Source organism: Pseudopodoces humilis, chromosome 7, assembly GCF_049639895.1.
Source record: "Pseudopodoces humilis isolate 2021_Gansu_Grassland_sample_001 chromosome 7, ASM4963989v1, whole genome shotgun sequence".
NCBI classification, from domain to species: Eukaryota; Metazoa; Chordata; class Aves; order Passeriformes; family Paridae; genus Pseudopodoces; species Pseudopodoces humilis.
This window is the reverse complement of record NC_142206.1, coordinates 28,674,098-28,696,346: the sequence shown is the minus strand read 5'-3', so window position 1 is coordinate 28,696,346 and position 22,249 is coordinate 28,674,098. Positions and strand designations below refer to the sequence as shown.

Sequence of the window (22,249 nt, the reverse complement as noted above, 5' to 3'; positions counted from 1 at the left end):
CTGAAGCATGGAGAGTGTTTAAACTCTGGATTCATTTCAAGTTAATAAGCAGATGATGCCAAGCAATGGAGTCCAGATTGACATTTCAATCAAAGTTCAAGAGAGTAAGAGATCTGAAATATGTATTCACCTCCATTCACAGACATCTATGGACATTCAGCCTTTCAAACACATCAAGAATGAATCTGTCACACTGGACCTGGTAAATCTGCATAATTTATATATGTGGTCAGATAAAGGTAAACTACCAAACACTGTCACTTTATTGGCAAATTGATTGTAAAATTACCTTTTTTTAATCCTATAACTGGGAACTATCTGAGCTAAGGAAATTCTCAGCAGCCAAAAATGTATGGATCCAAACATAATAGATGTATGTTAATAGAAAAACAGTCTGCAGAGTAAGGGTCCAACAAAAGACACCAACCAATAGCAGTGGGGATTAAATACAAATAGACTGGAAATTAAACCCTGGAACATCAGTATTTAATTCCATAGTTGTCAAACCTACTTCCCCACACAGACACTTCCTCTCATTTGTGGAAAACCTGCAAGGCTAAAAGAAGGGCATTGCATTAAAGCCAGATTAAGAGAGGCAACCACAATGTTCCTCTTTTTCTCTTCCTGAAGTAGGCCAGAATCAACAAGTAAGCAACTAAGTCAGACCACCTTTTGCAGCCCAAACCATGTTCTATCATTTTGTTCTGAAAAACAAATAAATAGGGAAAGCCGTTCTAAAACCTTAAACTATGTTTTCTGCATCTGCATGCATCAGTGTTCAGCTTTGGCAGAAGGTTTAGCATGAGCAGTATCTCACCTCATTAAATCCAGCTACCCTGCGATGCACTCCATGCCACTGTTAGCAATGCTACTGCAGCTCTACCATGGTGCTGTTAAATTCAGGAGGGATTCCAGCCTATGTTTCTGCCCATTAGGAAGACTGCCAGCTGCTTATTTGCCTCTGACCTTCCTGTCAGAAGCAAAACATCAAAACAGTTGATGCTTGAAAGAGGGAAAGATAAAGCCTAGGAAAGGAAAGGACATTTTGTGCATAAAAGAACCTTATCTGCCAATATCTTTAAGTGATCTTCAGTTCTGAACAAGATACAAGGGTGAACAACATGGAAATGGAAAGCAGCTGTTAAAACACCACTAATTACATGGTTCTCCACAGAAATAAGATAACTGCCTCTAAGGGATACATGTATTACTCACTCAACACTATAGGGTCAGTATAGCTTTATTAAATTGTCCCAGAAAACAATTCACTACCTGTTGGGAGATCTTCCACTTGCTTCACTGCAATACTAATAGATCACTCCTTCCTGAGTCTTTCTCAGTGCTATCATCTTTAAAGGACTGGCTCTGACCACTGTACAGCTTCAGTGTTTGTGGGAGGCACAACCCAGTCCATGACTCTTCAATGAGCTGAGCACTGACAGCTTCCCAGCTGAGTCCCTTAAGGAGAAACTCCTTCCAGAGGCAGCCTTTTGGGCTGGCATTCTTCTGACCTGCAAAGTATCAGCAAAAAGACTAGAGAGTTAGTACAGCTTTCAATTGGCACCTCAACCAAAAATCATACCATCTCCTAAGATCAGTTTCTGCTCTGGAGTACAGGAGCATAGAAAACACTGTATAGTTACAAAAAGGCACAGGAAGCAATCTGGAGAACTGTAAGCAGAAAGAATCTTACTTTCATTTCCAATAAATTTCAGTGGTGAAGGAACAGGAAAACTTGAAGTTCATGGAGGAGCAAAACAACAAGACTCTACCCAGAGCTCACCTGCAGGAGGAGAGACTGAAGCTCTCTTTGGAACAATCTTTGCATTCAATGACACATCACCAGCCACATCAGCACCCTGAAGCCTATCTCCATGTGAGGAAGTTTAGTTGACTTGAAGTTTGATAACACAGGTAAGAATCTGTCATAATCAACATAGTACATTTTGAAACTAGAAGAAAAGCTAGGAATTATTTAATATGCTCTCTGAAAGAGTTTAGCAGTCTGCACTCCAAACATGAACATACATCACTGTCCAAAACAAAGGCATTTCTGGGGTCACTCAGGCACTCTCAAAAAGGGGCTAGGGCTTACATTGCTTTTGGTAGAGGGCTGCACATACAGAGCTGCAGGAGAGTGAGAGATGAGTTAGAAGAAACATCACAAGAACCATGACAGTAGGAGAAGAAAGGAAAAACCTGACAGAATAAGCAGATATTGAAGAACAATTCAGGGAGGGAGTGTTGGGGTGAGATCTGGGTAACTCCTTGAAAGAGACAAGGAGGAAGCACAAACACTGCCTGCTGTACTAGATGAGAAAAAGACCTTAAATAGTTGTTTGTTTGTTTGTTTTTAAATTAGAAGGTAACATCAAAGACTCCTAATTCTATTATCATGCTCTTTAGTATTAACAACCCAAAGGGATTTGGAGTGTGTGCAGCAAAGGGTGAGGCCTAGATTTTGAACTTTTAAGTGACTAGATACACAGTTAAAACATGCAGCCTTATTAAGAGCAGCAATTCTTCCAGAGAACTGGATAACGAGCTTGCTTTACCTAATTTCAAAAGGTTCCGATAATAATCTGGGCAAGTTAGACCTTGCTCACTTTCTAAATAGATCAGCTGAATGGCTCCTAGAAAGCAGAATCCTGAAGACACCCTGCAGGATTATGGTACAAAGGAAAAGCATCCTCTATTGTAAATCTTTGATTTTATTAATAAAACATTTATCAGGAAAGAATGAGGGAACAACTCCTATTTTTCAGAGGTATCTAGTGAAGTTCCTCATGGTGCAGTAATGAATAATTTTTATTTGAGTTGCAAGAAGTAAAATTTGATTATTCTGACCCATGACTGAGGGCAGAAAAAGGGGAATAAATGAACAATTTTCCCTCAATGACAGAAGGTCAACAGCAGACTCCATCAACTTTTAACACTTGGATGTATTTTGTTAAAATATGTGAAATGGAGGAGAAGACCAGCAGTAAAATAAAAATAACAATATTTTAACTGATATCATTATGTAAATTTTATACAGGGAAGTGATACATTTTACCTGACAAGCTTAAAATATAAAAATATCTTAACAGGTTTTCTAGTTAGTGACTTAATTTTCCCTTCTGCTGTGCCTCTAGTCTAGCAGAGAGTATCACCTATCTAGTTCAACCACTAGCTCTCCCTGCTGAAAAATTTTTCAAATATCGAAGAGGTTTGATAAGGCTTTCTCATTAATATCCAGAGAATGCAAAGCAGTTTTATACTGTCAATAGCAAGGATTATAATAAAGAACCATTTGGGAAGCCAAATGCTTCAGCATTTCCCTGGTAGAAAAGCTAGAAGCCAAATTTCATTTTCATTTCAGATAAAAATTTACACCTCCACAGTCAGAAAAACAGAGTTTCATGAAAGGGGTACTAAAATACAGTTTGTCTTGTCCTATGAAGCCACATTCTTGCCTAGAAGACATCAGAAGCTCTAGATCTTCATAGTGTGTTTTTATAGGTTGTGCTACTAATGGGCAAAAGAGCACCTAAATATGTATTTCATATTGATGACTCTTACATGACTTCAGTATTCTAAGGCTGCTATTGTAGCAGGACTTTTGGCCAGACACAGTTGTTATGGGTCACAGTCAAATCTCTTTCCACTTGAGAGCAGATCTTCATTGTTATTGGGTAGTTGTGCCTTTCCCCAAGTTCCTATAACCATCTGAGGCACATTTTGCAATAGCTGACCAGAGGCAAAGTTATCTGTGTGAAGATTTCTTCTATTCAGACAGAGGACAGGACTTGAACAGGTCTGCAAATCAAGAAACAGCAGGGATTTGGATAAAGACCAGATTCCTAGAAAATAGTTGGCGCCTGTGAACTATCGTTTAGAGAGCTATTGCATTGTCTCCACTCCAAACAAAATGCATATTTGAATTTGTATGACATTTGGACAGTTTCCTTGTTTGGAATTGTCCCTACCATGCAAATATTCATTAATATCATCCTGAAAGAAGCACAATCAATGCAGCCTCTTCTAAAAGTGGGGAACTGTTTAGGCAGTGAAAGAAGTGAAAGCAAGAACATCCTCTCTCTGACACAGATAGCTCCCTTATGGGCAGAATTTCCTCCTGCTGTATGTAACTAGATACTTCTAGTGTGCCACTTATTATGGTTTTTAAAGCTAAAGATGTGCTGGATGAAATATTAAAGCTCTATTCTCTACCCTCTTCTTGACATTTTAAGGTTATTTCAATAACTGATATGTATCCTCTCAGCCAAGGGAAAACAGTACAGCCAGTTCCTGATTCTGGCATAGATCATCTTGCTGGAGATCTCCATGCAGCCATGTGTGCAAGCAGCTGTGAACAAGTGGCTATGAGTGTCAGCTCTTGAACAGTCTGTGTTGGTAAAGCCTGGGGATAAACACACAGGCCCCCAAATGATAAACTTAAACCATACTAACAACTGTTTGAGAAAGAGTTCCTGCATCAATAACAGCTATTAGCACATCTGAGTCTGACTCATCCCTTTCACCATCTGCACAAAACTCTCATTTTCTTTGCTCCACATTCTTCTTAGCATTCGGGCTTCCCAGCTTGCAGGAACATTTGTCTGACCCCTCCCTATAAAACAACAACCACCAATGTGTACTTAGATAACAGAATAAGAACATTGCACTAATTTGATATTGCCACCAAATGAATGTGTCAAGAATTGCTAACAAATCACTAATGCTCAGTGATTGTATCTTCAACAGGCACTGACAGTACAGATGAGTAATTTCTGTATTTATACATTATTATTGCATTATTTTCATCCATACTTTGCTACACACTTCAAGCTATGTTCAGATAGATTAAATGTATCAAGCACTCTCACGGAAAGTATTAGTACTAAAGCAGCTATGCACTGCAAAGCATTTACCTGGACAATTGTTAAATGACAGAAATATGCCATCACTGCTGGTTTCACAAAGCAAGCATTCTACTTTCAGCACCTTAAGAGTTAATCCATATGGGAGATGTATGGAATACCTTTAAAAGGGACATCAAGCAATTTGAGTTTCTCTCTGAATCAAAATGCAGCACACTTGGATTTCCCTCATGCTAACTCATCCCTGTCCCACAGCTTCCATTTTGTTGCTTTTAAAATAGATCATCATTTGACAAGTAACAGCCATTTGACAACAATCTGCCATCCTCCTTCTCCTCCCACCTCTCCCCACTGCCAGGGGAATCATGGTGGGAACACCAGCTTAACACTGGGGGTTCTTTCTCAATGCTAGATGTTCAACCTCTGTATCTTCTGCTGTTTGGCTCCACATCAGAAATGGTTTTGTTAAAAAACACTTGTTAAAGGGCAGCCTACAATCTCGCCTCTAAAATGTTAAATGTCATGACTGTTAAAATCTATTTCAGTTGAAGGCTTTGAGAATAAATCCCTTTAATTTTAACTGCTTCAAAATCAAGGCCTTATGCAAAAAAATATGCTACATTTTGAGCAAGTAGCACCTGCTTTGCAAAGAACCAGCACAGATGCTTCCAAGGTACCGACAGAAGAACAAACCTTGTCCTTTAGCAACAACTGTTGAATTCTCAGGGTTATCCAAACCTTTCTCCCTCTCCAGCCCATCTTCTGTAATTAGGGCCTTTCACACCAGCCCACATCTCCATACTGTACTGTTCATCTTGTACAGCAGCCATACATGTTCTGACACCAGCATCTGAAACAGCATTTAGAGACAGCAGTAGCACAGTGCTTTCTCTGAAGCAGCATTTTGAACAAGTTTTCTTGTTTTATAACCACAGCCACACAAGTCCATGTGCAGGATTGTGTTTGGTTTATTTTCCAGCTTCATACCACAGCTTCAGAACCACATATTCAGCTGAACAGTGCTCTTACACCTCCTGTTCAGGATTTTTGGAAGTATTTATGGACTATGAACAAATTCAGTAGCGAAAATGGGACATACCAGCAGTTCAAGGAAAGATTAATTAAAGCTTGAAAAGCAGGGAGAACTTGAATACAGAACGAAGAAGGCTTTATCCTCCTCATCCCAGCATGTCTAAATGTCCATGCAAGAACATCTAACATCCTTTTTCAATCTCTGAGCAAAATGCATTGAAGCCCATAAAACACTGCATTGTGCAACTTCAGTACAGATTCACTCTCTTCTAGTTAATATTAGAAGAAAATTAACAATTTGATCAGATTCCTTGACCATATCCTTGACCTACACAGTGGTCCCCAATGGTTTATAGCTAATTGGCAAAAATGGAATCACTGCTAGGGAAATAATTCAAGCAATTTAAGAAAAAAGGACTCCAGACTGACATTTTCGTGCAGAATTGTGATCTTCAAGTGCTGGCCTGACAGACAAGCTGGCTTTTTGTGGCACTCCTGCCATAATTCAGACATATGACATGTGACAGCTCAGCTGGAAACTGAAAGGCCCACAAGGATGCAGGGATTGGGATGAAGGGACCAAGGAGTTTTGTTTCTGCAGTGTGTCTCACTCCTTGTTTCTGTGCCTTTTCTGGCTTTACTTCATTTCTGCTCCCTTCTCATGCAACCCCAACATGGCAAAGCCACAGATATGTGCATGCTTCCCATGTCTAAGAACATTTTACAGCCCAAGGCACTATCTCTACTGTCAGAATGTGTGACCAGCACACCTTTTTGTGCCTCACCTGACAACAGTCTGTGAAGGACCATATGCAGAACTGCATGAAGTCTTGACACTCACTAAAGCCCCTTTTGAAATGTATTATTTACACAATGAAAGAAGAAAAACATCCATATAATCACGGATTACTACTCACCTTTAATAACTAAATTTCTGAACCATATTCTGAAACTTTGTACATATTTGCTATATTTAAAAATAAGGAGGTGAAAGAAGCCTTAACTATTACAATTATTTTATCCCCTTTCTTATTCTTTTTTATTATTTCAGTGATCTATAAGTTTACTAAAACACACTGAGGAGCAATGAGTGCAAAAGACCATCTGGGGTAACTGTAAATTCACTATTTCATGTATTGCATCTGGACTCCCATACAGGCTATGTACTTAAGTGAGACAGCAAATATCTCACTAATTAAGCAAGTAATTCTTTCATACAGTCTCTAGTTCCCCTGGGAATTTCTATACTAACAACTTTACACCAGATTGCTAATATCTCAAATTTTCTACATTTAAAAAACATCCTTAAGGATCCAGGCCTTTTCCTGCATGAATGAATGTTAATAACCACAGAATCATCTAACTTAGACTATTTCCTGTTTAACAACTTGATGTTTTTCAATTAATATCAGCAATCTGTCTTGAAAACTGTGAACCATAAATTTCCAGTGATTCAGGCAAACAGGTTCTAGTCTATTTGTGCTATTAACATCCAGAGTAGCTCTGTGGTTCATCAAGCACTTATTGCTAGTTAGGGTAGCTGAAGTAGGCAGCTGTTGTCAAAGGTGAAAAAAAGAGCAGTTTATGCCTTACACTGCTACTTCTGCGTTCCCAGAAAACTCTGACTCTAATCAGCCAGCCCCAGCTGTGTTCCCTGACCTCCCCCTCCCAGCCCCAGCAATCCTACTGAACCAGGTTAAGCCATCATTTCTTTTAGATCTGATTTTCTTTTCTTTAGGAGTACACTTTCCTCACAGACTCACTATGAACAAGGACAAACAGGTTTTCTTCAGCCCTGTTTTTTTCACCCACTTCAAATTTCCCCAAAAAAGCTTTTCCCAGAGATGCTAGCCACATATCTACAGATAACCCTGCTCTCCAGCACAAAACCAGCTTTCTTTCTGAAACTCTGCTTGCCTTTGCTGAACTTTCTTTCTCCCTGCTTTCCCTGGGAATAGTCTGTCCCAGCAGAAGAATGACATGCTTCTGCTGCCTTTCCCCAAGTGCTGGATACAGTCATCTGGCTGGTTAGCTCTAAGACCTGTCTATCCTGCACATCCAACCCATAGCAGGAAATGCAATACAGGTCTAATGTCAACTGCCAAGCTCTAACAGCTGCAAACATCATTTTCCCAGCACCACCATGATCAGGAACTTGGAAAGGTAAGACAGACATGTGGTAAAGACAAAAAAGGGCAGGCCTGAAACTGTGAGCTGTCATGACATCAACACAGGTCTTCAGAAGCATTCCCTAAACTGAAATCCAGCTGTTACTGCTGTAGAAACCAAACTACCCTGCTTAAGATATTGATACTTAGCAAGGTATTTCCTTCTAGCCTCCACATCCATGGAGCAAAGCTCTTAGGGCTTCTTTGGGCTCAGTTCAGTGTTGACCAGCATCTCTTACTGCTCTAACTGTACAGCCTCCCCTGCCTCACACACATGCTCATGCTTCCTGTTCTGGTGATCTGTCTTCCAACACTTGACAAACCAGACAGAACAAGGGCAGTGAGAATTAAGTGCCAACCTTCATGTTCCAAATGGAAGAGAAAATGAGTAAGTGACACAAAATCCAATTGCTCAAAGCAACTGAGAGAACACAGTGGAATTAACAAGTATCAGTACTTGCTGACACAGAGAAAAAGCAATTTTTCTGTAACAATTGCTTTTGTGTCGTAGCAAACAAATGCAAGCCAGGCACAAATGCTAGGCTGCTGAGAGGCAGTAAAGGGAGATGAGAGGAAAGAGAACTTTACCAAATGGAAACATGGCTGGAAGACTTGGACACAAACATACCAGCTTGGTGAACAATCTGCCATCACTCACACACTGCTTTGAATAATTACCCTGTATAAACATCACACTTACTCTTCCTTACTAAGAGTTTCAGCCTAGGGAAGTTGGTAAGACTAAGGTCTTACCTTAGTCAAGGCAGCCAGGTATCCAGTCACTCTGCAGTGAAGTTTGCCCATGATCAATTACAGCTGCACCAGCAAGGACAAAAGCTGTCAAATATGACAAGGAAAGCTGTTTTGAGTCTGCTCAACACTGCTCTTCATTGTGCATGTTCTCATAGCATGTGGCCCTGTCTTGAAGGAAGATTTGAAAGGCCTGAAGTCTTCCTCAGTTGCACCTCTGCAGAGCTAAAGAGATGCCATGTACCACGCATGGCAGCATGGATGTAGCATGAGTCTGCCTCAAGTGTCATGAGACAAACCCTGAGGACAAGGGTATAGTCAAGGCCCTCCTTCAGAATTCTTTGTTTAAGCCTACCTTTGGGCCCCCAGCCTGGGGGACACTGTCCCATTAATAAGTTATCTGTTCTTTCCTTCAACATAAGTAGAGAAAAATAATTTCCATAAGTAAAGCCCACATCAACAAAGTAGGAAAGAGGATAGGGAAAACGACTGGCTCATAAAGCTCACCTAATTCTTACCCTTGTATCAGCTTCTGCCAGCAAGAGAACAGATGAAGTTTACTCACCACTCAGACACAATCTTAGTACTATGCAACATGCTGAAAAAAATAATACATGTATTTTTTAAAAATCAATGCCATACACTATAAAAATGCATCAGACAAACAAAGAATCCAAATTAAACAAACAGACAAAGAATCCAAAAATCAGGAGGTGCGCACAGCTACTGAATACTCATAACCATGGGAGAAGTTGCCCCTGTACCAAACTCCATTCACTATTTTTGCTGATGATCTAGCAGAAGACAAAACCAGTACTGCTAATGAGAGTGGGCTGGTAAATAATACAGCAGACAAGGCTGTAGAGAGAGACAGTAATCTTGGCTGGTCAGTGCACAGCCAATGCAAACAGGGGGTGCAGTCATTCAGCAAAATACCAAGTCAGACACCTTCCCCCACACCAGGCAGGCCACATTGGGTATGGACAAGGATTCAGAAGCTGGAATATACAAGCACTTAACACTTGTTTCTAGTGTCACACTATGACCAAATAGAATCCCTCTTTTGACCTATTAACTAGGAGAAGTTACCCCTCAAGGGTGTTTTTTTACAGATTCCTTGGGGCACTTCAGGCAGCACGTGAAGAAGGACAAAGGTGTATGCTACTCCTAAGAGACTTATAAAAGCTAGTTAATAAAAAACAAGCTCTTGAGAGCTGACTTAAATGTGTTCTGTACTTACCTGTATCTTAAAAAAAATAATTAAAGTTTGCAGACAAAGATGGTATTAAGAACTCCTAGTATGGAGCATTGGCATGGTCAACAGTGGGACTCCCATGTGGTTGGAGTGTCTGGATTTTCCAAAGCAATACAGAAACTGTAAAGGGTACACAGAACCACAAAAAGTACTAAAAGAGATAAAGTACCCTACACAGAGAATCTGAAAGGGCTCAGTTGGCTTCATTTCTTAAAAATAATGGGAGAGGTAAGGCAATTACAACACATAAATCCCCTCAAAGGGAGGGACTATCAGTTATTAAAGGCCTCTTTAATCCAGCACTGAATAACCTAACAAACCAGTTGTTGGAACCTAAAGGCAAACTGAAAGAAAGACACCTCTCCCTCCCACACATTCCTTTCTAGTTTGTGTTAATTAAAAAGTGCCAGAAGTTAGTGCATCTACCAATCTTCAGATCAAGTTTGGCTGCTCTTTCTCACTGTTATGCCCTAGTAAAATACTAGCACATAAAATTCTGAAGACTGAGGCACAAAAGCCTAGAATATACAGAAAGTCAAACTAGACTTACTTAGTCAAACTAGTCTTTAAATTATGGACCCGAAAATCCATTTTCAGCACGTTCACAATACATTTGAGGGAATAAATGAGAATAGGAGAGAAACATGAGCATTTAAGAGTTTCAGTTGCCCTCAGTATTAACGGTAAATGAGTTCTTAAACAAAACAAAGTACTAGAATGCTTTTTGTTTGTCTTCAGGATTTCAACATTTTTTAAAAAAAACTAGAGATTTAAGTTGTAACAAAAGGTAAAACTCTCTCTGATCACTTGTATTTACAAGCTGTCCTCATTAGATTTTTTAAAATTTGCTTCTTCTACAACGACAGAAAATGTATATACAGCATCTAGTGCAAAGATGAAACTCAAGGCTTCAGAAAATACACGGTGGAAAATACTTTGGAAAACATGGAAAGGTTAGGTAAGACAGTCCAGTTGCTGAAAGTAGTATGAGCCATAGTTCACAGGAGAGTTGGGGCTGAGGTATTTTCCCCTTGGGTTTTGTCAATAAATGGGACAAAATGTGGCTAGGGATTAGAAATGGGATTGTGTACCAGGCAGGTACACAAAGGTGTAGCTCACTTTTCGACTGGATGGTTTGAATCCTGAGTAGAAACTACTACCCAGATTTCTGAAAAAGCTACTGAGTGGCAGTTCAATAATTGAGAACACTATGCACCAGAAGGGCCTTTTCCTTTTTAATAAGCCACGTCAATTATCTGAGCACCGGATATAACCCTCCCCCTCCCTAATGAACTGCCTGCAATATAAATGGCAACCATGTCTGAACAGTATCCAAGTCCCAAAGCTGAAAGGTTAAATAAACAAAAAATCCCAAATGTTTTACTTTCTTACTTCAACAGGCAATGACTAAAACTAACCATTACCTTCCACAGATTCTCATCCTCCTAGCCTGTTCCACATACTCCTTCTCATCACAGAAACTCAACTCAGGCAAAGTCTAACAAGATAGGCCATTTTCTTGATGTCTGCATCTTCACTCTGAAGGCTGTGATACAAGAGCAGCAATTTCTAATCATCCATCTTAATACACACATGTGTTGCACATGGACTCCACAGCCAAATCTTCAGAGCAGGTGACAAACAAGCTGGTTCATGATGTATCTGCAAAGATCTATCTACACAGCAGCCCTTCTGCTATCAGGCACAACTGGTTTGCAGGCCAAGGCAAGTCACTGCATGCCTTAGCCCAGGCCAGTCAACATCAATAATGTTCCCAAAGTCCCCATAGAACATAGGAGCAAAATTCCTCCTGTTTCAACTTCTCCTTACACTAGAGCAGTCCATAGGCCAAAGCAAGATTTCATGTGATCCAAGTGCTCTGAAACTCCAAGGTGATTAGGAATGCCATGTTCAACAGCATAACCACCTCTATCTCCAGCAGACAGCATGAACCCAGCCCTGATCAAACATAATTTCAAATACATCAGCAGTGTCCTATGAGAATAATAGAGAATAGAGATAAGTAAAGCACCACGACATCAGTTTTTCTTTGAAAACATATATTGCATATGTGATCTCTTCTTTGGCATCGTACAGACCAGACCATACATTTTGCTTTTCAAAAACAACAAAACACATTGATTTTTTGGAGACAAGAGAAACAGGTCTTACCCCACAGAGCTCCTATCAGCTGGGGCATTTAAAACTATTCAAATCACAGTGAGGAGATGAGACCCTGCAGGTAAATTCAGCCATATACTTTCCAGAGGAGGGTCTATTCCCTCTGGTTTTACCTGCTAGGCTGTTAGCTTTAAGCCAGGGTAAAGCCTATCTCCTGAACAACATATAACTCTTCACAAACAAGCAAAAGCCAGGACAATCCCAGCCTGCTCTCAGCTTCTCCCTTTCAATCATCCTAAGATTCTCCTGACTGCAGAGAGCAAGTTAGCTGCTACAGAAAACTATCTGAAGTATTCCCTGTGCAAAAAATAACCCCCAAAACAGACCTCAAACCTGAGAGATGCAGACTTCAACCCACTTGATGTGGGTTGAATGACTGATGAACGGAGAACTATTGCTTCACTACTAATTTAAAGACTCGTCTGCAGCTTCAGCATGCCCAAATCTCTTGCTACCACTTATCCTTGTGATTCAGTTGTCTGCTTTTCTCTCTCCAGTATGCTAGCATTTTATGGAAAGCTTTCTCTTTCAACCCTGACCCAAAAATGAGCAATCATTTTGACAATCAAAATCTTGTTCTAGCAGCAGGATGTCTTCTGTCTTTCCACAACTGGCAAAATGCCTCACCAATACTGCATATTGTTGTTAAATCAGCAGCTATAATGAAGATTTTACCTGCAAAATCACAAATCAGATTTTCCACATTTAAGGCATTTATTTAGCAACAACCAACAAAACTTCAATGGGAAAAAATAATATACCCTTTGCATTGCTTCTCTTTATTCATGGTTCAGACAGAATTCATTAGATTCCAGAGAAAATTCTGTGGAAACAAGGCAAAGCCTCTAGAAAATGTTTCTGATTTAAAACCATCCCAACTCCCACTCCCTTTAACCAAAAGTTAGATCTTAAAATGTGGAATAGATGAGTGTGTTTGAAAGTTCATGGTGCAAAACAGAGGAGGATGGCAAAACCTCCTCAGATTTGTCAAAAACTACAGCTATCCCACTCTTTACATAAACACAGTCCTCTCCCTTCCCTTTTTCCTCTCTGCTTCTATCCGCCCTGCAAAAAAATCAATATATACGAACATCAGCAGCAACTTTGATGATAGGCAATGATCCTTTTTGGCATCAGTCTGTGACAAGATCGTTGATTCTCTATCTTTAAATTACATCATAGCTGTGTAAAGTACGCAGTGATATCCCAGACACGAACTCTTCACATCCGCTGTCGATACCTCAGCAAGATCCAGACTGCTGTCGCAGCAAGCGCCAGGCCTGGCACAAGAATGGCTGCCAGAGGAAGCCCACCTGATTCTCCATCTCCTTGATGACCCACAGGGCCATTCTGTGGCTGCAACTACAAGAAAAAAAAATTGTTTATGTAAAACCCATAACAAGAGAGCCCCCAGCTCTATGTCTGGACCAGGCGGTTCTGTAGCAATGTTGAAAATAGTTTCCCCAGGTACCTGCAGACCCCACACACAGGAGGGTTAAAACAGCTTAGAATGGACTGAACTTCAATGCAGGGTACACAGTCACTGCCAGGCACCCTCATGTTTCTCTGCCACTTTCTAAACCAGGACTCAAGTGGAACAGGACACACCTCATACAGCAGAAGAAATGACACACGTACCCAGTAACCCCTTGATGCACTTGCCACCACACCATTTCCTGCTCTCTTTACCAGGAAAAAAGACATCAATACTTCTCTCTGGTTTTCTTATCTGCCTTATACACTGGTCCAGAAGACTTATTCCTTAGTTAAGGGAGTAGAAAAGGAATCTCAAGCCACCTCTCCCCACCAACATGCTTTGGATAGATCAGTGTTTCTTTTGTCAACTTCCACGCTAGCTGGAGATTAAGGGTTCATCTCTTTTAACATCTAAAATGGTGCCAGTATATTTAAACTACAGTAGTCCATATTTCCTATTATTGTAAAATCATTTATGATGGAAAGAACTCTTAGATTACCAAGTCCAACTGCTAACCCAGCACTGCCAAGCTTACCATTAAACTAAGCGCCACATCTGCACATTTTTTAAATATCTTCAGGGACAGTGACTCAAGCACTTCCCTCAGCAGCCCGTTCCACTGCTTGACAACCTTTTCAATGAAGAAATTCCTAACACCCAATCTAAACTTCCGCTTCAATAATTTTGAACATTATGCAACTTGAGGAAGTCTCCATTTGTGCTGTCACTTGTTGCCTGGGAGAAGAGGCCAGCCCCCACCTGGCTACAGCCTCCTTCCAGGTGGTTGTAGAGAGTGATAAGGTCTCCCTTGAGCTTCCTCTTCTCCAGGCTAAACACCCCCAGCTCCCTCAGCTGCTCCTCCTCAGACTTGTGCTGCAGACCCTTCACCTGTTTTATTCCCCTTCTCTGGACTCGCTCCAGCACCTCAACATCTGTCTTGTACTGCTGGGCTGCACACACATTTCAACACTAACATGAGTAATGGCCTCTAAAACAGAAGTTTTAAAAAAAGAAGAACTGGAGTTCTGTCTCCAATAAGATGTTGGCCACTGAAATAAAACCGGGCAACTTGAGATTCTGTCTTCACACACAAACCTTTACCTCTGAGAATGGAGATCAGTGAGCAAACACAACACACTCCAGCAAAACAAAGACCTGGGGATATCTCCAAACCCACCTTTTCACTAATATGAAGTAATATAGAGACAATTACAGCTGAGGCAATGAGAGAAGGTCATAGATAAAACAGAATTTCTATATGCACATATCACACTGAGCACCTGGACATAGTACTCTTCTTCATCATGAAATAGCCACCAGTCATAGAAAGCAGTCTAAACAGAGCCAGAAATAACCCTAAGAAACAGGCAAAACATACCCTGCGCTGAATTTTCAGAGACACGTAATAGCCTGCATTCCTGAACAGTTCCACAGCATCCTTGTGCCGCAAATCCTTCAAGTCTTTGCCATTGATCTAGCAAAAAAAGAAAAGGAGAACCAGATGCTGAAGGTAAAAAACAAATTTTTAATGATGCAGGCTAACATAGGAAGGATAAGACATAAAAATCTTCATGTTTCACAAAATTCTGCATTTGGGGCATGATACTATAATCATAAAGATCCTAATTAATTAATTAATATTATGATCTATTTTTATATGTTGAGACAGAACATGACAAACTCCAAGCAAAAATATAGAGGTACTGAAAAAAACTACCCAGAAGCAAAATAAGAATAAAAGACCACAGTTGTGTCAATAGCAGCTTCTAATGCTGTTGCTTTACTGGAAACAAATCAAAGGTGTGATTCTGACAGCTAATGAACATAAAAGAGCAGCTGCAGCAAAATTATTATTTTGAGTCTCTTCCCTTGTTTCCTCTACTGGTGTACCTTTGAAACGTCTCTATTTGGGAGAGTGTTGTAAACACACTTCTATAAGCACACAGATGTAGCAAAACCAACCAAAAAAAATTTACTTACATACTTATTGGCATCCACTTGCAAGTGTTAGAATTTTTCTTAATTTAAAATAATATATCATGGCACAGGGTTTTATAACCCACTTGATTTCGTTTGCTGAGTGAATTCATCCTAATTTTTCATTTTCACCCCTATTAACCCAAATTGTATCCCCTAAGATCATGTCCAGTGCTTCCCTTCTCTATATTTAGACACCCCAAACACAAGTACGTGTGTTTGGGGAAACAAACAAGTGCAAGGAAGAAGAGAATATTCTCTGTTTAACTTAATATCTCTTTCTGGATCCAATAGGCTCCAATTAGTGCAAGGTAGTCTATAGACACTAAAAAAAGATCACATGTGGAACATAATAAGCAAAAAAAAAAAAAAATATACATTTAAAATAAATATATATATTTATATATATATATATATAAAATAAAATTAGGGAGTACAAAAAGGTTGTGTATAATACTAGGAGAGGCTGCTTCTTCACCCACCACTTTGTAAAGCTTGTTTGTTGCATGATTGCCAGCTATCTGAAGAACCAGTGGGTGTGAACATCAGACACTTGAAAACGATTTTCTAAAAGGAGAAGCAGCCTATGTTATTCTTGAGGAGCTGAAATGAAGAGAAGAATATTATAGCCCAGAAGTTTTATAGTTTAAAAATCCCCTTGTGCAAAAGGATCAGAAATCATTGATTACCAGTCAAAAATGGAAACTGAAGAGGGGGAAAACTTTTATTTACACGTGCATAAATGATAATCCATTGTGAGCAAGGGAAGGTCTGATGGATTCCAAAACCTTAAAGAGGCAAGTCACAGAGGAAACAAAAGCACAGCACCACAGAGCTGTGGCAAATCAAGAAGGCAGAAGAGATAAGCCCATGTGTAGAGGCACTCACCTCCCTAGTGCTCAGAGCTCTCCCCAGATCCTCAAGACAACTCCTCCATGGAGTTTGCTTGGGATCATCTGATTCAGTCACCACATCCTTCTTCTCTACGCCCTGTGATGGAAAACCTGCCTCTCACTTCACATCACTGATCAAGAACACAGGGGACAACAGAAGAAAGGGCTTACCGCTAAAATTTTATCTCCTTCTTGTAATCGGCCATCAAGGTAAGCTGCCCCATCCTTTTTGATCCAGCTGACATAGATGCTGTTGTCATTGGCAATGTACTGCTGATCAGTCCCACCAACAATGTTGAAGCCCAACCCTAAGGTAAGCCAAAGAGAAAGCTGATGAGAAAAAGCTCAAAGCTTCAAACATTCTTGCTGTCTTGCTTGCTGGGGACTGCAACCTCCCACATTGTCTTGATGTCTCCACCATACAAAAAGTCACAGCACATAAATATGCATCATCCTTTCCAACAACCTTTCCATTGTCTAGAAAAGTTATTCTTATCAAACTGGTCTTGAAAGCAGAGGAGAGACACTAAATGCCTGAGGACCCCAGACGTTTCATTACACAAAACATCTGTGAGCTGTTCCAGTGGGTGCTGGGGAATACTGAGGGGCATGCTGTCATTTCTGAGAGGCTGATTCAGCCCTCAGCAGGAATATACTTCTTCAGCACAATATGAAAGCAAGTTAAAGTATTCTGCATTTCACATGAGGTTATAGTAAATCACTACCTTTGAGCTACAAGAAATCACCTCTGACAAGTGTTTTGTGAGCTGGGAAACAGGGTAAGGAAAGGCAAGGAGCATTAGACCCTGTCTACAGATGAGGAAACAGGCAAGGAGAACTGTGCTACCAGCTTGAGGGCACCTAGAGCTCAGAGGGCTCCCCTTCCACTTCTCAGGAGCTGGATGTGTAGTGTGCTTTGCCTCCAAGAATACGATTAGGCTACACAAAGCTACTTCAAATTGTACACAACCACTTTGTTCTGTTTCATTAATTCAAACATGACAGGAAATAAAGAAAAAGTTTGCAGATTTAGTGCAAAACAGAAAGGAATACACATATTTATTAGAACTGATGTCAACTTTATGTTTTTGCCATTTTGTATTATTCTTTAAAGGAAGCCTCAGTTACAGACATCTAGCTGGATCCAGCTTCTGGATTAAAGTTAACACTTCTTGTTTCATTGAAACCCAGAAGAATAAATTGAATCTAAAGTCCAGAAACCCAGAGATTACAAGAGCACATTCCCCACTGTACATGCAGCTAAGTTTCTCTCCAAATAAAAATGCGTGACAAGGGACAGGAAAGATTCCCTAAGAGGCCTACAATGAAAAAGAAAGAAGAGCCAAGGAAAAAGAAAAATTAAATCAAATATACAATCAAAGTAAATGGAAAAAAAAAAAACCAACTTTTTTGTTCTGACATAAACCAGTCATCCAAAAGTTATTGTCAAGAACAGCTGAGGGCAAGTTCTGCCCACGTTCAGCCAGACTGATTTATTTGTTTTCGTTTTCTTTCTTATTTTCTCTTAAAGTTGGGACTGGAAACCTTGGGAAGGAGAGTTTCAAATGAAAGTAAAACCACCTTATTCCTGCTGGGAAGCAGCATTTTAAATTAGTCACAGGAGATCAAAGCATTTACAAAATGAGTCATGGTATTTTAAGTGTGCATCTACAGCTGGGAAGTAAAGAAATATTAGCAGCAATTTTGCCACATCTTTTTTTTCCTTTCCTTCCTGGCAGCTTCAGACAAGTGAGGAAAAAAAATGAGAGAAAATTGAAGAAATACTGACATATCAACTAGAATAATATCTATTCCAAAAAGGGACAGTTGTGTACAGTAATACACCCTTCAACAGAAAATGAAAAGTAATTAAAAGTCCACACTCCTAAAAATTATTTGCCATAAAGTCTATAACTTAGGAAAGGGGGAAATCAATACTACAGAAAGTAAAAGGTTTAATCAACACTTATTAAAAAGCCAGAAAGAAGGAAACAGGATCTCAGAATACACTGATTCTCTCTCATATATAAAACCCCTAAAATAGATAGATACATAGATAGATAGATAGATAGACAGACAGATAGATAGATAAAAATATATGTATTTTGCAACATTTTACCCACAACTGGAAGAATAATCAAGAGTCACAGCTTTCATCAGCAGAGGCAGATCTTCGTGACAAAGAGGCTGCAGCTTGTGCTAGACCAAGTTAAGTATTCAGAGGGCTTTTTCACTGTCTTTCCTTTCCAGCACTCAGATTTCCACTCTGCCTAAAAATATCTTCCCTATCAAACCTCAAGCTCTTTGCTATTCTCTCCCTTCCAGTTCATGCAGCCACAGAAAGAGACACAGCACAGCTGGAAGAAAAGGAGCAAGGGGAGACAGCACATAGCACTAAATCTCTTGTCTACGAGGGACCAGAAGCAGAACACCAGAGCTTTAAAAAGCAGGCTCTGGGCTAAACTTCAGACCCCCCTCAGGCTGCAGACCTCCCTCACTTACCCTTTCTGAACTAAAAAGTCCCTCAAAAACGCCTTAAAAAAAAAAAACAAAAACCAGGACTGGCAGGATTAGGAAATGAGAGACTAAACACAACAGAATTTGAAGAGATAAATATACACTGTCCTGCCACTGGGAATACATTCACAACCAATGCAAACTTTTGCCAGAGATGTTTAGCATCAGACCTATTTTTAAAGTTGCAGTCAAAACTCCAAGAGATTACAGTACATCACAGATAAGTGTTTTGTTCCTTCCATAGAAATGAGTAATAATTCACATGGTAAGTGCATCAAGGCCGTAAGGGGCTGTAGGACCTTCAAATCAAGTAACATAGTAAAAATCCTAAATCTAAAGATGCACAGCCCATCTCAATGGCTGGACATATGCTCCTCATGGTAATCGAAACTGAAATCACAGTGGTCACATTCAAGACCATTCTCAACTCTGCCCTTTAACATTCCCTTACTTCTTGCTTAAATTTTAGCTCCCCAGATATATGGAAACAGCCTTCCCATAAGAACCAGCCTGATTTGGCAGAGTTTTCCCTGACAAGCACAGCTTCATTAGCTTAAGCTCATGGCTATGCAGGCAGGGCTACACAGCTTTCAGACCACAGGCCAATCTGGCATGATCTAGCAAGCAGGGGAGGCAAAGGGCTGCTCCCTGGGCTGACACCCTTTGGGTTCTGACCACCAACATGAGGGCCAGGACCAACACCAGCCTTGCATGGGACCTACCTCCACCCCAGAGAAGGGAAACACGGTGGGTGCTGGGATTTGTGGGGAGCCCCTGGAGACAAGGCTGCAGCACCCAGCAGTTGTGCGGAACCGAAGGGCTGCCACATTTTTGTTCCTGCTCCTTTTGATTATAGAGAAAGCCTCATACACCAAAGTACAACTCTAGATCCCAAAGCTCTCCTGGAGCCTGCCATTCTCAATAGCCAGGATTTTGCTCCAGAGCTCTAAATTTTGTGCCAACTTGCCTCAATTCTAAATGTGTGATTTAATGGCACCATAAATCCTGTAAAAATGCAAGGTTTCCATGAGCACACCTGCGGCTGAAACATGATAAGCAAAGCCTAAAAATGCTCCAAGAAGTGCCCTATTCCCTCTTCCAGCCTCTGCTCCTCGCTCTCACCACCCCAAAGCCTCTCAAGGTACGCTGCAGAGTGAACGCCAAGCTGACAGTACTGGGGACAGAACCCGGGCACATGATTTTCAAATGGTCCCTTACACAGGGTATCCAACGCGGCTGGGCGCTCAGGGGCTGCCGCCTCACTTGGAAGCGACAGCTCCACCGGAGATGACAACTTCCAGGGTAAACCAGAGGCGAGCTGTCCGCGGGGACACCAGCCTCTACCGGAGCTCCCGCACAGTACGGACCCTGACCGAGCCAGCTTTCCCTCACGCAGGCCACGAGCTTTTCCCGCAGCAGCGTATCCGCCACGGCTGTTTCCAGGGGGAGGCCCCTGGGCCCGACACCTCTGGCCGCCGCGTTTCTATCCTCGCTGCCGGGACCCTCCCTCCGCCGCCCCGCTGCCCGCCACGGCCGCTGCCACCCCGCGCTTCCGCTGCGGCCTCCCCGGGGCTGCGCAGGCCTCGGCGCGGCTGCCCCTGCCCGGGAGCCGCCGCGGACCCGGCGTAGAGAGCCCGACCCCGCCTTACCTGAGGGTCTGCGGGTGAGGCTGATGATCTCCTCGACGAAGCCGCTGCCCGCCACGCTGCCGTTCATGCTGCGGCCTGAAGGAGAACTCGGCTCCCGGGGCAGCCGCTCTCGCCTCCTCGGCCGCCGCCGGGCCGCGCCGCGGAGCGCTGGGAGTTGTAGTCCCCGCGGGACGGGGCTGCTCCCACCGGCGCCCGGAGCCGCCGCCGGCGCTCACCGCAGAGGCGGAAGAACAGCGGCCCCAGGGGAAGCCGGCACAGCGTCCTCCTGGCCCCTGCACCTCCCCCAGGCCCCTGCGCGGCATCTGTGCCTGGCCCTGCCTTGCTGCCCAGGCTGGAGCTGGTTTCCTAGGAGAGTTAAGGAGTAGGCCATAGTTGTCTGGGGTAGGTGTGGGAGAGAAGGGAGATGTATATATGACCTGTTCCCAGCGCTTTTAACTGTCCTCATAGCAAACTGAAAAACAGATTAGACCGTGCTAGGCAGGAGCAAAAACCCAATACAGGCAGGTAGCAGAGACAGCATCCATGCCAACGCCGAGTTATCCTGCGGTGCAATAGGGTGATCTGGGTTCAGAAACACAAACGGTGCACAGAACCACCGTGCTGCTGCTGGGGCAAGAAATGCTTAACTAGGTCCTAAGACCTTAAGAAGGTGTTTGGTTTGAGGATCTGAGAAATTTCCTCAGAACTCTACAATTACTTAGCAATAAAGGGCAAAGTAGTTCAACTTGCCATGTAACAGAAGAGCCACTTGAACATGGGACTCCATACCTCAGGGTTTATTGAACCAATATATTATTGGGAAATAGCAAGGAGAAATTTATCCTTATCCATTTCAGCACATGCTACAAGTACATCAATATAGAAATGACAAAAGGGAACAATGAAGAAGCCTGATTCAGTCAAACCACCTGACTGCTTGGCACTATGAGGACAGCCACATCTACATGCTGCAGGAACTTCTCTGATGTGAATGAGGATCAGCTTATCTAGTCTTCACTGTCACACTGCCATTTTGTTTGTTTGGTATTGCAGTAAAGATAACAGATGTTTTTGACTGCATTCATTCCAAGATTATCTGCACTTTTGGATTCCTGAATTTGATAGCAAGAGACAACCTGGGCATTGGATCTCTGCTACAACATTAATGCTTAGTGCTAAATTGAGTGTTAGAACACCTGCCTCAGAGGTGGGAGACAAGCATTCAAGGTCCAATTACACTTGCAATGATGAGCAAAACCATGAGTTGTGTGATAGACATTTTTTGTTGTTGCTAAGTAGCATTCACCCCAAGCTGAGGACTTTTCAGTGTCTCATACTTTGCCAGAGGGGAGATGCACAAAAGCTGGGAGGGAGCATGGCCAGGACAGGTGACCTAAACTGGACAAAGGTATATTCCATACCACAGAATGTCATGTCCAGTATATAAGCTGGGGAAGTTATCTGTAAGGGGGACAAACACATTCTGGGACAGGCTGGATATCAGGCCAC

At 41.7% G+C, this 22,249-nt stretch overlaps 1 protein-coding gene across 2 annotated transcripts; it reads right to left on the bottom strand.

Annotated features, from left to right (window-relative positions):
• Positions 1–12,943: 12,943 nt before the first annotated feature.
• SYNJ2BP (synaptojanin 2 binding protein) lies at positions 12,944–20,952 on the bottom strand. Of its 2 annotated transcripts, XM_005522533.3 has the most exons (4): positions 20,762–20,923; positions 16,767–16,903; positions 15,104–15,199; positions 12,944–13,610 (listed from the first exon to the last, which is right to left on the bottom strand). In XM_005522533.3, the coding sequence occupies exons 1-4, from the start codon at positions 20,826–20,828 to the stop codon at positions 13,470–13,472; spliced, it is 441 nt and encodes a 146-aa protein (XP_005522590.1). In that variant the 5' UTR covers positions 20,829–20,923; the 3' UTR covers positions 12,944–13,469. The 2 variants fall into 2 exon arrangements, with proteins under 2 accessions (XP_005522590.1, XP_087914364.1); XM_088058238.1 differs by lacking the exons at positions 12,944–13,610; positions 15,104–15,199 and adding an exon at positions 16,407–16,692 and having other exon boundaries at positions 20,762–20,952.
• Between the last annotated feature and the right edge of the window lie 1,297 nt (positions 20,953–22,249).